The sequence below is a fragment of the Medicago sativa genome, chromosome 3 (genome assembly GCF_051527215.1).
Source record: "Medicago sativa cultivar Bolivia chromosome 3, Bolivia_mono, whole genome shotgun sequence".
NCBI lineage: Eukaryota > Viridiplantae > Streptophyta > Magnoliopsida > Fabales > Fabaceae > Medicago > Medicago sativa.
The window spans coordinates 43,866,143-43,884,673 of NC_140751.1; the positions used below are offsets into that span (position 1 = coordinate 43,866,143).

Here is an 18,531-nt window from a genome sequence, read left to right on the forward strand (position 1 = left end):
TACACCTAAGGGTTTACTAAGTGAAGAATTGGAGGGAGAAGAAAGTGTTTGAATTTTTATTTTATTTGAATTGAAGGAATTTTGATTCCTTGCCTACGTACCCTTTTAAGGGATCAAATCCACCGTAGTTCTCTTCCAAAAATGTTTTTGTTTTTGTTGGTTGATTTTAAGTTTGAAAATTGGGATTTGAAGAATGAGAGAGAGAGGCCTCAAGGGCATAAGATTGTGAAAAAAGTGAGGTTTGAATTAGTTATTTCTCAAAAGAACTCTAAGTATGATTAACTTTCATTGAAATTTGATTAAGAACATAAAAGAGAAAATACAATGGGATTTTGGATCCCAAGGTTTATTGTGAAAATAATTTGAGTGATGTTGTTCAAGTTTTTTTTTTTGGGAAATTGATTTTTCTAAGTGTAAACCCTAGGCATTCATCTAAACATTCAATCCTAAACATACATCTAAACATGCATATCCTAGCCATACATCTAGAGTATCTACGTGATGTGTGTGCATGTGTCGGTGCTTGTGTCGGTGCACATCATTAGAGTCCATTATCCGTTACATCATTGGCCTAGATACATTCTATGGTCTTGCAAGAATTTAAAACATAAAGGAAATTACAAAATTTCTAAGTCTTAGCATGGGAATTAAAGTGCAAGAAATGGAGCTAAGGTTGAATGATGGAATATGCTTATGGAATGTATGGGACATGAAACACAAGAAAATGGTTAGTAGCACATGATAACATAAAGAGAAATAAGGCAAGAAATATTATAGCAAAAGCATGGAAACTAACACAAAATGAAACTAAAACAAGTGCAAAATATGACTAAGATTCACCCATGGAATGCAAGAAACACATAGCTTATAACTCTCATAGTTCAATGCATTCTTCAAAGATTTGTACTCAGTTTTTAAAATGAGAGTTAAAGCCACATGATGAACCTTACATTTTCAAGTGAACTTAGACACATTTGCATTATTTATTTATAGACATAACTTGTAAAGTAAGTAACTAATCAAGATTCACACTCATGCAGCAAAATTATATGCAAATAGTAGCTAAAAATTCCAAGAATCACACAATATGTACCTCTAACAATTATCAAGAATTTGAAAAGGAATTAGACAATTTTTATAAAGTTTTTCACATAAAATCAAGAAATAAAGCAAGAAAATATACTAATATTTTTTATTAGAATTTTCAATAAACAAATTTTGTAAAAAGCATCACAAAATTGACAAGAAACATATACAAATTTTATAGAATTTTCCAAGAAATTTTGAACGTGAATAGAGGTGCGAAAAGTGAAACAGTGTCTGGAAATAGCAAAAACATGAGAAGATCACAGAACCTGCAAGAAAAGGCCCAAGCCCAAGGGTCTGGCGTGGATTCGGATCATCCAAATGCGCCAGAGGCGTTGGATTGATCCGTTCCCCTCAAAACCCTAGATCCAAGGGTCTAGAGCATGGGGAGCATTATATGGTGGTACACGCGCGCGCGTGGAATCAAGGACAGGTATATAAGCAAGAATTATGAAGGGAAATTCATTCCCCCATGTTATTTCTCTCTCTAGAACGAAGAGAGGAGAGAGAGAGTCTGCAACACTCCCTCGTCTTCTCCGACGAGCTTGAGGACGCCGGCGTGGTGGCTGCCGGCCCAACGTGGCGGCGCCGCCGCACCAGAGGTCCCAAACTCTTCCTTTCTTCATCCTAAACTCGAATCTAAGCCCAGAAATCAAAGAAGACAAATGAATCAGCGTAGATCGAGGAAGTTCCTCACGGTTTTGATGATTTCTTTATTAAATCTCCTTTTTTACAATTTTTTTGAAAGGTAATGGTTCCAAACACTCCGATCTACGTTGATCCGTGACAATAAACACATATGAAGCAAGAATTTAGATTTGTGAAGGGATAACGAAAAGGAAAGGCAGAAAAGCTTGATACCTGTGCTTAGATCGGTGATGAGTTCTTGATGAGAACCGAGCACTTTTATCTTCGTCTTTTGCTTGTCTGAAAGCTATTCAAAACCCTAACCATTTTAGCTCTTTGCAGATTCGAGGTTCTTTCCTTGTTAACCTTCGATTTGAGGCTTGATTCGGAACCCTAGGGTTTTGGACTGGCTCGAATTGGAGTTTGATTCTGTTTGAACTTGATTTGATCCTGATGCTGGTTTTCTCTTTGTCTTCTCTAATCAAATTCTTCTTCGATACCTCTTTTTCTCTCCCTCAACTTTCTTCTTGTGATCGCCTTAGGGCTTGGATTGCAAGGAGAAAGAAAAAAAACAAGTTCGATGATGAGATTTTCGTGGAAAAATCACTGAGAACTGATACAAATGAAACTGAATTCGACGAGGATTCTTCGAATTGAAATGGTTTTGATTTTGATTTTCTGAAAGTTTGAGTTGTTTCTGCGTTTGTGATGATGAGTCTGGTAGAGAAAATGATTCGGTTAGGGTTGTTGGATGATGAAGTTCTTGATGAACTTCAACGTGTTCATCACTTTTTCTGTGTTTGATCTGTTTTTGGTGGAGAGAGAAGGAGTAAAGGTGTTTGTGATGATGTGTAACAGAATGAATGGGTCTGTGATGATTGGGCCTTTTATAGGCTGACACCTGTGCTTGGGACCCAATAGTGAGCTGACACGTGGCCTGGACTGTAACTAACTCCCTTTGGACTAATCTGCAAAAATTGAAACTTGAGGACCAAACTGCAAAAACAAAAGAGGGACTAAAAAATAGACTGGACAAAAATAGGACTATTCTGCAATAAAAATAAAAAAACTTAAAAATAAAATTCGAAAAAAAAGGAGGACTTTAATGCAATTTTTAGAAATTTGAGGACTTTTAAAAAAAATAATTAAAAATAAAATTGGACTAAAAATTGGTAAATTTGACTAAACGTAAAGTGAAACGATTAAAAATAACAAAACGGACTAAAACGAACCAATTACCTAAATGAGGTACTTTAAAGTAACCTCTCTCTGCCAAAATTTCGTGTGAAATGACCAAAATGCCCCTGGGGACCAAAACGACTAAAAATGACTCAGATGCAATTTTAAAACGGTTTTTATCATGAAATTAAGGCAAGAACTTATCCAGACAAATTGAAAAGGTTCAGAGACAATTTTAAGAGATTAAACAGAGCTTTAACACATGAAAAGACTAAAATGCCCCCTAGGGGCTAAACTGACTCAAAATGACTTCAAATGCAATTTTTGAAATGGACTTTGACATGGAGTTGAAACAAAAACTTAGCCAAACCATTTGAAAAGACTCAAACAATTTTTAAAGGACTAAAATGAGTTTGGATACAGGAAATGACTAAAATACCCTTTTTCATGAATTTTGCAAGTAATATTGAAATAAGATGCAGAGAAAGATGCAATTGATCAGAGACAAATCCCAATGACTTGAAGTGCAAGGAAAGCAGAATTGAGCTAGTATTTTTAGGTCCAAAATTAGGGTATAACAATTATGATTAATGTAATGCTAACCTCCAGTGGTTTCGACCGCCTACCTGCCTGTATGGATGGGTAGACGCTGTGCAGGAGTAGTCGCTCGGTGAGTTGCTTGTGGATGTTTGGATAGCGGGAGCTATCTCCGCTATCATTTTGGCATAGTAGTATAGGGCTCTGATTAGGTTGAGTCGGTGTCCTAGTCTTGTTAGATTATTTTATTTTGAGATGTACTCATTGTTGAGATTTGAAGAATTTTATGTTGATGTTATTTGACCACGGCATATATATTTTTGGAGATGTATGGATTATATTCCGTTGTGACTGTTGAGGTATTATTATATATGTATGTTGGTTGTTGTTTAGATGAGACGTAGCGTCTATTTCTTGAATATTTGTTATATTTGCGTGTTTTTATCACTTTAATAGAAATAGGGCGTTACAAGTTGGTATCAGAGCCGTTGTCAGTCTTGTCCGGACTAACATTCGTTAAATTTTCCTGTTGTATACGAATGGTAATGAGTTACCTTCGATACTTGTTGTTGTGTTGTTGTTCTTATCTGTTGGTTTGGTTTTGGTGTAGAAGTGAGATGGCTAGTGGTAGAGATGACGGAGCGATTGCAGAGGCTTTGACTGCAATGGCACAAGTGTTGGCTCAGGCTAACGAGCAGGCGGCGGTTGGTCATCGTGATCCGGATGGAGCTCAAACATGGATGCAAGCCATGGAGAGGATCTTATGTGCTATGGTGACTAGTGAGGATCAGAAGGTCAGATTGGCTACTCATATGCTTGCTGAGGAGGCTGAGTATTGGTGGACCAATGCTAAGGGAAGGCTTGAGGCCAGTGGTGGAGCTGTGACTTGGGCTAGGTTCAAGATTGAGTTTTTGGGGAAGTACTTTCCTGAGGATTTGAGGACCAAGAAGGAAGTGGAATTCTTGAACTTGAAGCAAGAGAACCGTTCAGTGGCTGAATATGCGGCAAAGTTTGAAGAGCTTTCTAGGTTTTGTCCATACATCAATGCGGACGATGCTATGGTTTCTAAGTGTGTGAAGTTTGAGAGCGGTTTAAGGCCCGATATTTATCAGTACATGTGTATTCAGGAGATCCGTGACTTTGACACTTTGGTGCATAAGTGTCGTATGTTTGATGAAGCTGGAAAGGTCAAGGTGAACCATTATAAGGCGATGAATGAGAATAAGGGAAAAGGTTATGGATTTGGGAAGCCGTATAACAAGGACAAGGGAAAGAAGAAAGAAGGTGGTGGAGGCTCTAAGCCGAATGTTGCTGAAGTGAGGTGCTACAAGTGTGGAATCTTGGGTCATTTTGCTAATGATTGCAAGAAGGGTGATAGTTGCTACAAGTGTGGGCAGAAGGGTCACAAGGCGTTTGAATGCAAGAGGGATATTACTTGTTTCAATTGTGGCGAAGAGGGTCATTTTAGTACCAAGTGTACCAAGCCGAAGAAGGCGGCGGGGAAGGTGTTTGCTTTGAATACGGAAGAGGTGGAGCATCCGGATAATCTCATCCGAGGTATGTGTTTTATCAATAGTACTCCTTTGATTGCAATTATTGATACTGGTTCTACTCATTCTTTTATTGCGGCTAGTTGTGTTGAGCGTTTGGGTTTGGTTGTGACTCTGTTGTCGCGAGGGATGGTTATCGACACCCCAGCTAGTGCTTCGGTGACTACTTCTTTAGTGTGTGTTAAGTGTCCTGTTAGTTTTGGTAACGTTGATTTTGAGTTGGATCTTGTGTGTCTTCCGTTGAAGCATATGGACGTGATTTTTGGTATGGATTGGATGTTATCTTTTGGTGTTAACATTAATTGTTTGACCAAGAGTGTAACGTTTTCTAAGCCGGTAGCTGAGGAAGGTGGGAAGTTCTTGACCGCAGAGCAAGTGAAGAAGTCTTTGGACGGTGAAGCTAATTTGTTTATGATGTTTGCTTCCTTGAAGGAAAGTAGCGAGAAAGGAGTTGGTGATTTGCCGGTAGTGCAAGAGTTTCCAGAAGTGTTTCCGGACGATATTACCGAATTACCGTCGGAGAGGGAAGTTGAGTTTGCAATTGATTTGGTACCGGGAACAAGTCATATTTCGATTGCGCCTTATCGGATGTCTGCTTCAGAGTTGGGAGAGTTGAAGAGCCAGTTGGAAGAGTTGCTCGAGAAGTAGTTTATCAGGTCGAGTGTCTCTCCGTGGGGTGCTCCAGTGTTGTTGGTTAAGAAGAAAGATGGAAGCATGAGGTTATGTGTGGATTATCGGCAGTTGAATAAGGTGACGATTAAGAATCGGTATCTGCTTCCGATGATTGATGATTTGATGGATCAGTTGGTTGGTGCGGAAGTGTTTAGCAAGATTGATTTGAGATCAGGATATCATCAGATTAGAGTAAAGGCAGAAGATATATCTAAAACTGCGTTCCAAATGAGGTATGGACACTATGAGTATTCTGTGATGCCATTTGGAGTATCAAATGCGCCAGGTGTTTTCATGGAATATATGAATAGAATATTTCATCCTTTTCTGGACCATTTTGTGGTGGTGTTCATGGATGATATTTTGGTATATTCGAAGTCTGAGGAAGAGCATGCCGAGCATCTGAGGATTGTGCTGGGAGTCTTAAAGGAGAAGAAGTTGTTTGCTAAGTTGTCGAAGTGTGAGTTTTGGTTGCGGAAAGTGAGTTTCCTTGGTCATGTGATTTCTAAAGGTGGTATTGTCGTGGATCCATCAAAAGTGGATGCAGTGTTGCAGTGGGAATCACCTAAGTATGTTTTTGAAGTTAAAAGCTTTCTTGGGTTAGCAGGTTATTATCGGAGGTTCATTGAGGGATTATCTAAGTTGGCATTGCCATTGACGCAGTTGACTCAGAAAGGACAAGCTTATGTTTGTGATGCTAAGTGTGAGAAGAGTTTCCAAGAGTTAAAGAAGAGGTTGACTTCAGCTCCAGTTTTGATTTTGCCGAATCCGAAGGAATCTTTTGTTATGTGTTGTGATGCTTCTAAGATGGGTCTTGGTGGTGTGCTTATGCAGAATCGTCAGGTTGTGGCTTATGCTTCGAGGCAGTTGAAAGTGCATGAGAAGAATTGTCCAACTCATGATCTGGAATTGGCAGTCGTTGTGTATGTGTTGAAGATTTGGAGGTATTATATGTATGGTTCTAAGTTTGAGGTGTTCAGTGACCACAAGAGTTTGAAGTATTTGTTTGACCAGAAGGAGTTGAATATGAGGCAGAGAAGATGGTTGGAGTATCTTAAGGATTTCGATTTTCAGCTGAGTTATCATCCCGGAAAGGCAAATGTTGTTGCTGATGCTTTGAGTAGGAAGTCGTTGCATATGTCTGCTTTGATGGTTAAGGAATTGGAGTTGATTGAGCAGTTTTGAGATTTGAGTTTGGTTAGTGAGTTGACACCGGAGGGTGTGAGATTGGGAATGTTGAAGCTGACGAGTTATATTTTGGAAGAGATTAAGAATGGTCAGAAGGAAGATTTGGAACTTGTAGATCGAGTGGTGTTGGTTAACCAAGGTAAGGGTGGAGACTTCAGGTTAGGTGAGAACAGTGTCTTGATGTTTCGTGATCGTGTTTTTGTACCAGATGTTCTTGAGCTTAAGAGATGGATTTTGGATGAAGGTCACAGAAGTAGTTTAAGTATTCATCCAGGAGCAACTAAGATGTATCAGGATTTGAAGAGGTTGTTTTGGTGGCCTGGAATGAAGAAGGAGATTGCAGAGTTTGTGTATGCTTGTTTGGTTTGTCAGAAGTCTAAGATTGAACATCAGAAGCCGTCGGGTTTGATGCAACCGTTGTTTGTGCCAGAATGGAAGTGGGATAGTATCTCTATGGATTTTGTTGGAGCTTTGCCGAAGACTGTGAAGGGTTTTGATTCGATTTGGGTGATTGTTGATCGATTGACAAAGTCGGCACATTTTATTCCTATCAAGATCGGTATGTCTGTAGCGAAGTTGGCTGAGATCTACATTGAGCAGATTGTTAGATTGCATGGTATTCCTTCTAGTATTGTGTCAGATCGGGATCTGAGGTTTACTTCTAAGTTTTGGGAGAGTTTGCAAGTTGCTTTAGGAACCAAGTTGAGGTTGAGTGCTGCTTATCATCCCCAGACTGATGGTCAGACGGAAAGGACTATTCAGAGTTTGGAAGATTTGTTGAGAGCTTGTGTGTTGGAACAAGGTGTCAGTTGGGTCGAATGTTTACCGTTGATTGAGTTTACTTACAACAACAGTTTTCATTCTAGTATCGGAATGGCACCGTTTGAAGATTTGTATGGTCGGAGGTGTAGGACGCCGTTGTGTTGGTATGAGTCAGGTGAAAGTGCTTTGTTAGGACCGGAAGTTGTGCAAGAGACTACGGAAATGGTTAAGATGATTCAAGAGAAGATGAGAGCGTCTCAGAGTAGGCAGAAGAGTTATCATGATATGAGGAGGAAGGACATTGAGTTTCAGGTTGGTGATCATGTGTTTTTGAGAGTGAATCCTGTAACTGGTGTTGGTCGTACTTTGAAGTGTCGGAAGTTGACTCCTCGTTTTGTTGGACCGTTTGAGATTGTTAAGAAGGTTGGGGTCGTAGTGTATCGGATTGCGTTACCACCATCATTGTTGAATCTTCATCATGTGTTTCATATGTCTCAGTTGCGGAAGTATGTGTATGATGTGTCTCATGTGATTCAAGTGGATGATTTGGACGTAAGGGATAATTTGACCGTTGAGACTTGGCCAGTTAGGATTGAGGATCGTGAAGTGAAGCGTTTGCGTGGCAAGGAGATCGTTTTGGTTAAAGTGATTTGGGTTGGACCGACTGGTGAGAGTGCCACTTGGGAATCAGAGAGTAGGATGAGGGTTGCGTATCCAGAGTTGTTTCCTTCAGGTAATTTTCGAGGGCGAAAATTCTTTTTAGTGGGGGAGAGTTGTAACAGCCCGATTTTTCGCTAGATTTATTTTATTATTTATTTATTTGTTTTTATGTGTGTTTTATGTGCTCATATGTGATTATTTGCCTCTGTGTGTATTTCTGGTTGGGAATTGTATAATTCGGTGTTAGAAGGGTATTTTGGTCATTTTGTGAGTAAGGGTAATTTTGTAATTTGATGAGGATTATTTCTAGTGCTTAGTGAGAGTTGTTATTTTACTAAGTTACTAGAGAGAGTGTAATAATTATTTTAATTACCGGTAGTTGACGGCTAGTATTACATTTTACCGTTAAGTGAGTAGTAACATTTTGGGTTAGAATAGAAATGGGTTAGACCCATTAAGGCATTGTGAGTTGAGCCCAATTATGTAGAGCCTATATAAACTCTAGTTGGTAGAGAAAATAGGGTTTTTACCAACATTTTTCATTTGGGAGAAGAGGTAGAAAGAGAAAGAGCAAGAGAAGAGAAAGGGTTGAAGAAGGAGAGCTAGAGAGAGCTAGAGATTCAAGTTGTGGGCGCTAAATTGAAGCCTTAGCTTGAATTTGTGAAGAATTAAGGTAAGGGGGGTAGTCTTTGGTCATAATCACTTAGTTGTAGCTTTTACCCTAATTCTTTACATAAGTATTTATTTGAATAATTGATTATTTGTGAAATTAATTGTGAAATTTGTGCTTATGTTGTGATGCAATGTTTGGGTATGTAAATTGAATGTTAATTGAGTTGTTGATGATGAATTGTAAGCTTAAATCATGTACATATGTATGCTTTGTGTTTTACCCAAAAATTGTTGATATGAGATGGTGTTGTTGATGAATTGTGATGAATTCATGATTAGTTGTTGTTGTTGATGTTGTGAGGTGTTGTTGATGAATGGAACCTTGGGTGAGCTTAATCTTTGAGCTTGTGAGATTTGTGTTGTTATTTTTGAAGTTTTATGAAAATGGGTCAAATGGTGAATTTTGTTGGAAGAATGTTTTGGTGCAAATTTTATATGGTTTTGTGTATCTTTTCATGTTTAGAAATGTTTAACAAACTTTGGGATCAAATTTGAGCTTTGGGAAGTCAAAATTGGGGTTTTGGGGTGAAAATGGGGTTTTTCCCGAGAGCACACTGTCACAACTCGCCGCAGCAAGTTGGAGGCGAGTTGGACGCGAGCAGCAGGGGCTCCCTGGAGCTTGCTCGCCTCGCGAGTAAAGTTACTCGCAACGGCGAGTTGCACAGGGCAGTACCCCCTATTTCGCGTTCTTGTGTCATTTTCTCTCGTTTCTGTTTTGATTTGGCTTTCGGTGTAAACATGAAAATTGTAGATAATTTTGTTAGCTTTCCAGAGGCTTTGGTTTGACTTGAAAATGATTTTTGGTTTTTGAGTTATGAGGAAAACACCCTTAGGGAATTTTACGAAAAACCCGCATAACTATTTCTAAGTTAACCCAAACTTTATGGATTGTTTCCAAACTTTGAAACTTGAGTTTTATGAGTTCAATTAAGGTGTTTAATGGTACTTAATCTATGAGGTGATGAATCTAACTTGGTTTTGTTTTCTAAATGAATTGGTTTTGCAAAATGATACCAAGAGAAGAACTTGGTGATTTTCATGATTTCGTCGTGTTTAGCCGGTGAAACGTAATTGTTTGCTCTACTGCACTTATATGTAGCCTAGAGGTATACTTAGTTGAGGCATTGAATCTTGTTTACTTGATTTTAATTCAAAAGCTTCAATTATTTAAAATGGTGAAATTAGAGACGAACCTTGATGAAAATGGTTTTATGAGCCGAATGATTTATGAATCCACGATGGATAGTTTGATATGATTGTAAGAAGATGTTTGAATGACTGCTAAGTGATGAATCTGATGTTTGTTATCATATGTTGTATTGAATGAAGTTGTTGAACTTTATGATAAAGCTAAATGTTGATATTGCCGTTGATTATTGCCGTTGATCATTGCCGTTGATTATTGCCGTTGTTTATAGCCGTTGAATATAGCCGTTGATTTGTGGGGAACATATGCATAGTGGATTGAGTCATATGTTCATGGCTCATATGTCGTGTCGGATGTTATATCCATATTGTCGTTGATCGGATATTTGTATCCATATTGCCGTTGATTATAGCCGTTGATAATGATGTTTTTGTTGCATCATAAGGTGACGACCTTGGAGGAGTTTGGTACCACATGCATGTATGTGTCGAGTCTAGGTGCATGACATGTTATCATGAGTCTTGCTTATTTCCGTTGTATGAAGTATGTTGGTGATGATTGTATGATGAATACATATATTTACGATAATTGTGATTGTGGTGTGATTGAATATGTGGAGGTTAACTGTTTATGTTAATTATTGGAAATTGAATTGATATATATTATGCCTAGTTGTTTATGTTGATTATGATTAATGTAATGCTAACCTCCAATGGTTTAGACCGCCTACCTGTCTGTATGGATGGGTAGACGCTGTGCAGGAGTAGTCGCTCGGTGAGTTGCTTGTGGATGTTTGGATAGCGAGAGCTATCTTCGCTATCATTTTGGTGTAGTAGTCTAGGGCTCTGATTAGGTTAAGTCGGTGTCCTAGTCTTGTTAGATTATTTTATTTTGAGATGTATTCATTGTTGAGATTTGGAGAATTTTAAGTTGATGTTATTTGACCATGGCATATATATTTTTGGAGATGTATGAATTATATTCCGCTGTGACTGTTAAGGTATTATTATATATGCATGCTGGTTGTTGTTTAGATGAGACGTAGCGTCTATTTCTTGAATATTTGTTATATTCGCGTGTTTTATCAGTTTAATAGAAATAGGGTGCTACATGCGTCAGTCAACAGTCAGAGCAGACTGCACAGTTGCAGAAAAAAGTGAGGGAATAAGCCAGGGGTTATGACAGGGAAAAAGCCAGGACATATGGCAGGGGTTTAGCCCCTCGTTTTTTTCCCAGAGGTGTAACCCCTCACAAAATGTTAGAGACGAGCTGTTTTGCAAGGGTTTCCGCCCCTGGCAAATTCCCTCACAAACGTCCCCTTTCTCAGGGATTTTGCCCCTGGTAAAATGCAATGCTTCTTGTAGTGTATGTTTGAAAAAAAAAGTAAAAAATGTATCTAAAATTTGTATATAGTTTTATATTTAAAAACAGTTCCCGTGAACTTAACTCAGTTGTTAGAACATTGTATAATATATGCAAAGGCCGGAGTTCGAACCCCGGACACCCCACTTCTCCATATTTAATACTCCCTCCATCTCACAATTATTGTCTCTTTAGTATTTTTTCTTTTTCTCAAAATAATTGTCACTTTACAATACCAATGCATCATTTATTTATTTTTTTTCCACTATTATACCCTTATTTATTGAATTTCATCCAACTTAACTACTCCACTAACTACAATTAATAAGGGTGTTTTAGTAAATGCTACTAATCTACTTACAATATATGATAGCAAGTAACTACCATTTTTATGTATTTACCCATACCCAATTTTGCAGTAAATTTTTCACTTCCCACTTCCAAGGTTATTTATATCTATTCCGGCTGTAAAAACCACTTTTTATTTTATTACTGCAACTACACCCTATTGTCCAACGGCTATACAATGCTACCTCTTATTATACCCATTTTTCTTCATTGAGAAGTAAACCAAACTGTTCACCATCATATCAGTTGCAGTGAGACAAAACTACTCCATTATACTCTATTTTCACTCTCTCTTAACTTTCTATATTCCTCCCAAAAGCAGCTGGGAACCGCTTTCCTCATCAAAAATCGATCCAACACCTTCGTTTTCGATTTGCAAATCGTTTTTTTTCAAGGTATCAAAATTCCTATTTTTCCTTCTTCGTTTCGTAATTCATGTTGTTTATTACACATTTCTGATGAGATTGACAGATCTGAGATCAATGATGAATGTCAATAATTTGATATCTTAACACCATAATTTTTAAATTTCTTGAGAAGCTTAGGTCTTCCTGGCCATAAACTTAAGCTGAAAGTAGGAAATCCTATCATGCTTATGAGAAATATTGACCAGTCAATGGGATTATGCAATGGTACTAGACTTATTATTACTAGAATGGCCAACCATGTCCTTGAAGCGAAAATCATGTCAGGTATAAATATAGGAAGCATGACTTACATTCCAAGAATGGACATGTCTCCTTCCCAATCCACATGGCAACTTAAGCTTACCAGAAGACAATTTCCTATTATAGTTTCTTATGCCATGACTATCAATAAATCTCAAGCTCAGTCACTAGACAGTGTAGGTTTATATCTTCCAAGATCTGTATTCAGTCACGGTCAATTATATGTTGCTATGTCGAGGGTAAAGAGTAAGGGTGGATTAAAGATATTAATTCATGATAAGGACAAAATCCCACGGTCAATGTAACATCCAGCTTTTTCATGTAACGATAAAATACCTGTTAACGATAGATTACACGCGTTTAAGGCTAAGGGCGATTTTGGTATTTGCTCATGAGGGGTATTTAAGGACTTTAGGTCCCAAAATCTTCATTCTTTCCCAACCTTTCTCTCACTAGGGTTTAGAACAAACTTTTGCTCCCTCCTCTCTCTAGAAACTAGGCTCCTTCCCTCCCTCTTTACACAATTTTCACTCAAAACTTTCCAAGCAAGAATTCTAGCAAGTGATGGGTGTAACACCCTATTTCTAATAAGCGGTAAAACGCGCGAATATATATACATATTCTAGAAATAGATGCTACGTCTTCATTCAACCACAAAACATGCATGTATAAATTGTCAAGTCTCATAAACATAGCAGCGGAACATATATAATCATGTGAATAACATCTCCAAATCTCATGACAATAAATACATCTCTCAAATACATCAATGTCTCAACACCAAATTACATAGTCAACACAAAAAAACTAACATGCAAGTACTATCCTAGATCAGAGCCCTAATCTAGACACTTGCACATAAAAGAGGAACTCCACTCCTCGGCAACATCAGCAAAACAATCTAAGCATCCTGCACTCCATCTACCCGTCCATACGGAAAGGTAGGTGGTAAACCACTGAGGGTTAGCATTACATCATCATAATCCAATTAAAAATTAACAAGAAACTTTGAGAATGAAAGATACATTTAAGAACGATGGATAACAAACTATACATGTACTCACAAGCATTCTTAACATTCACATCATTCAATATCATCATCTCAAGTTCACATCCACTAGTGCATCATACACACATCACAAAATCAACCATGTTAATCAACAATTAACAATTTCAATCATCATTCACAACTCAAATGCATTTCAATTCACCAACAAAGTATGCAATGGCTCTAGACTCATCTAGATGCATGTGGTACCAAATCACCTCAAGGTCGTCACCTCCGATGCAACAAAAACATCGTAATCACCTCAATTGGATATAAAATCCACCACCATCAGTCATGAATACATGAACATATGACTCAACTACAATGCATATGTTCACACAATCAAATCACCTCAACATCACCAATACTTAGTATATATGCAATCAACAACAATTCACCACCACATAACATATATACAATCACCAACAACATCCATATTCCAACTAACATGTAATTGTCACATACATACACCATTAATCATCTTCACATAAGTTATAACAACTATCCATAAAGGATTCACAAGACAATTAGCTCTTGAAGTCATATTCAACAAAGTTCTTCTCTAAAAGTCACAACATAAAATAACTAGAGGTTATGAACCAAAACCAATTCTACAAGCTCAATTGCCTATGCCATGTACCCTCACAAGTCACTTATACGTGCAGTAGAGGTTACATAAACATTTCATCGGCCAATTACGACGGATTCATGAAAATCATGAAGTTCGTCTCACTTATCACATTTCACAAAAATTCTCATTTTCAAAAGCAAAACAAGTTGAAACTTAATGAAATCAATCACAACCATTTTTAGAAATCATAGAAACATTATACAACTTTAATCCCATTTCAAATTCTGGAGAAAAACGAGTTTTCGGAGAAATCGACGTTTGGACCGTTTTTCTAAAAGTTAGACAAATTTCACAAATTCAAGTCCAAACCAATTCAAATCATGTTCCAGTAGGATTAAAGGTATAAACATAGGTTAATTAAGTCAAAAGAAACATTTTAGAAGGCTCGGATTGGCCCCCAAGTACACGAAACAAAAAAATCAAAAGTGGCTGAACCTGGCAGGTTCGCTTAAGCGAAGCCCTTGTTCGCTTGAGCGAACTCAAGTCAGAACCAACATGTTAGTTCGCTTACGCGTTCGCTTAGTGTTCGCTTAAGCGAACTTTCATGGTTCTGCAGCAAAAATGTTACGGGTTCTACCCCTTTTCACCCCAAAATCCAATTTTCAATCCCCCAATTCACCAAAACAAGTTCCAGAAAGTCATAATCATGCATTAGAAACAAACATGAACTTTGTTTTCTAATAGTCATAATGCATCTAAACAAACATGAATCATGCATTAGAAACAACAAATGACTCATTTCATGAAAATCATGAAATTTTCTCAAAACACCAACACAACCGCAAATCTCTTCACAAATCCATAAACAACAAGTTCCATTACACCAATTCAATCCCAACAGTTCAACAATTCTCAACAACAACTAATAAACACAAATTCATGCACAATTCAACACCACAACTTCATTTCTCATGAAATTTGCTCAAGAACACAAAGTACCCACAAATGTACATTTCAACATGTTAATTCACATACTAACATACAATTATCATATAAATCATGTCCTCAAACATAACAACAACAATTATGCACGAATTTACAACAATTAGTTTCAATTCATCAATTTCACAAAATGGGTAAAAATAAAAAGTTATGAATTATGGTTGAATTCTAACCCTCTTACCTCTAGCACCAAGAATCTCTAACCCAAGCTTCAATTTAGCTCCTAGATGATGAATCCCTCTTCTAGCTCTAGTCTTCCTCTTCAACCCTTATCTCCTCTTGTTCTTTCTCTCTCTACCTCTCTCTCAAATGAAATGAAATGAAAAATGTTTGTAAACCCCAATCTCACTACTAACTAGAGTTTATATAGGCTCACTTAATTGGGCTTATCTCACAAACTTTAATGGGCCTAACACATTTCTATTCTAACCTCGAAAATGTTACTACTCACTTAACGGTAAAATATAACACTAACCTTCACTTACCGGTAAATAAAATAATTACTACACCCTCTAGTAACTTGGTAAAATAATACTCTTACTAAGCACTAAAAATAACCCTCAACCAAAATTACAAAATTACCCTTACTCTCAAAATGACCAAAATGCCCCTAAGTCCGAAATGACTGAAATACCCCTCTAATACCGAATTCTATGATTCCCAACCAAAAATACACACAGAGGCAATAATCACATAAGAGCACATATAACACACATAAATAAATAAATAAAATAAATCTAGCGAAAAATCGGGTTGTTACAATGGGTGGATAGATTCAAGCTTCCTCAACTTAATTTTTCTCTTAACTAGAAGTAGTGATTTGCAGAGTTTTGGTGTAGAAGCTTAGGGAAACTTGAACACCACTTTAAGGTGAGCTCTTAGTTAGAATTCCTATCCTATGGGTTGTGTCTTTGATAGTTTTAAACTCTATTAAACATTAGATGCCATATGCAAATTTTATTTTCATGCTAAAAACTAAGAGATTAATGGTTGTTTAAGGTGTTTTATATGCCATGCCTTGCAATTCCCATGTATGCCATGTTTTCTGGTTGTTTAGGGTTGCAAACAGGTTCATGATTGAGGGTTTGCCATGTATTTTCGAAAATTCTGCAGTTGTAACTCAAGAAACTCGCTAATGGCGAAATTTCCACGCCATTAGTGAAATTTGCCCAGCAAGTTCCAGAGGAACACGCTATTAGCGAAATGTTCCAGACTGGAAACATCTGTTTCGCTAATAGCGAAACTGTCTGGAAGTTGGAAACTTTTCACCTTTTGCAAACAACGCATAAGCTTCCATTTTTGTCGTTTCGATTTGATTACTTTGGTGCATCATTGAATCACTTGATTGCATCCTAAAACTTTTGTATAATCTAAAGAAAAACCTCATTGGTTGAACAAGTCTCATGCAACCCTAGACTACTTTACTTGAAGAGAAATGGGAATGTATATGCAGCACCTAGTTCCATGCAACAACCTAGAACCCTAAGTGAGGCATTACTAATGTAAACGGGTAGGAGTTTATGAAAGCAAGGGAAATATAGAGCCTCGACCTAGTGGTTGAGAGAACTTATAGAAAGCATAAACATAGACGTAAAAATGATTATGATAAATGCTTGCATATGAATGAATGATGTAGGTGTCGCGGCTCTCGTTATCCACATCAGTGGGATGCGAGGGGTTTCCTTCATGGAAATGGGATAAGCTCCGCAAGGGGGGCCCGCACGACACTGAGGGAGTCCGACGTGCCTTAGCTAGGTACTCTCGGCTATGTATGGGATTTGTATTTGGGGTTACTCCACCCGGAACAATCCATAAAACGAACTCAGATAATTAATTATTTGTCACACGCTATATTGTTATGTATGAAATGTTTATGGCAAGCAAAGATATGATAGGATGCATACAAGAATATCTCTAAAAAGAACAACCAAGTACCCCGCACGGTCGTTTAAGTATGTATAGAACTCACACACGTATAATCAACCATTTGGTTTTAATGTAGACACGTGGTAACCGTAAGTTGTCCCTAAAAGTTACCACCAGCCTAGGAAGTCGATAGAACTCATTGAGACGTTATGTCTCATCCCGTTTCTTCATTTGTTCAGGTTCACAGGTTTCGAGTGCCAAAGGTAAGGAGAAGGCTTTGGATTGATCGTGCTTTCGTGGATCCGATTTTAAGACTTTCTAGTTGAAGCATATGTTATATTATATGATATGTTGTAATGAACTTTGTTTTCAAGTTTCGTACGACTATCTTTGTGTAAATAATGTAACATATGGTTGAAGAGACTTTTGTACCTGAATTTCCGACTTATGTCGTTCTGTATTGTATAATCACTACAAGAAATTTAGCATTTTGCGACACATACTTTGCAACCCTTAGCTCAAAACTGCCTCTAATGTACATTTGCGACAGTTTCTGCAACACTTGAACCCAACCGCCGCAGATTTTTTAGAAAAAATTGCGACCCTTTAGCAAACAGCCGCAGCTTTTGTGATATATCACACGTTTTCCCCAATTCACTCATTCCCCCTTTGTCATTTTCAATGAGTGAATAGCCAAATACCCCCCCGAAATTGCAAGGTTTATCAAATACCCCCCTGTAGTTAACGAAACATCAATTACCCCCCTGAAATTGTTAAACGTTAGTCAATTACCCCCCTCCGTTAATTTCCTCCATCCAACATGCTGATGTGGCAGTTAACTGCCCACGTGGCACTGTCACATGGTCAGAAAAGGCATGCCACGTCAGAGGGGGGTAATTGACTATATTTTTTATTTTTTTTTTGAAAAAAATTAAAAAAAAAATCTGATTTTTTTTGAAAAAAAAATCTGATTTTTTTTGAAAAAAAAATCTGATTTTTTTTTTCTTTTGATTTTGAAAAAAATCAACATTTTATGAAAGAAATCAATCATAAAATGTTGATTTTGAAAAGAAAAAAAACAAGCCATCAGCATAAAATTGAAGAGGTGAATCAGAATCACCCTTGATCCTCTGAAGTCTCATAGCAAGCAGAATACTCCCTTCAAGCCTCTTTCCATTTCCATCACTCCTAAGCAGAGGAAACGACCCTACTTTTCGTTGATAAAACTCCAAAGGAACCGGAATCTTCATCAGGCTTTAACCAATTGTAAGCTCTGTTGTTAACACTTGGATAATTTGTGGGGTTGTCGATTCCTTCAGCCTTGAAAATCATCACATGCAAAGCAACTTTGAATTCTTCTGTGATGATGCTTTTGCTCTTTTGGTCTGCATTGTTTAAGAGTTTTGGTGATGGTGATGTTGCAGACACACGTGTGATGCTGCATTTGTGGGTTTGTATCTCTGGCTTTCTTTTCTTGATTGGAAGAACAATCTTGGTCATGGTGGAAACAAACAAGAAAAAATTCACGTGCAAAACTGATCAATGAAAAAGAAGAAATATATTGAAGGTGGTAGAAGAATTGTGAA

General features: G+C 37.5%; 1 protein-coding gene across 1 annotated transcript; it reads left to right on the plus strand.

Moving 5' to 3' along the window:
* Positions 1-4,199: 4,199 nt before the first annotated feature.
* On the plus strand, positions 4,200-17,231 carry LOC146937583 (uncharacterized). Its single transcript, XM_085749467.1, has 3 exons — positions 4,200-4,958; positions 16,716-16,848; positions 17,185-17,231. Exons 1-3 carry the CDS (start codon positions 4,200-4,202, stop codon positions 17,229-17,231), a joined length of 939 nt encoding a protein of 312 aa, XP_085605593.1.
* Positions 17,232-18,531: the final 1,300 nt, after the last annotated feature.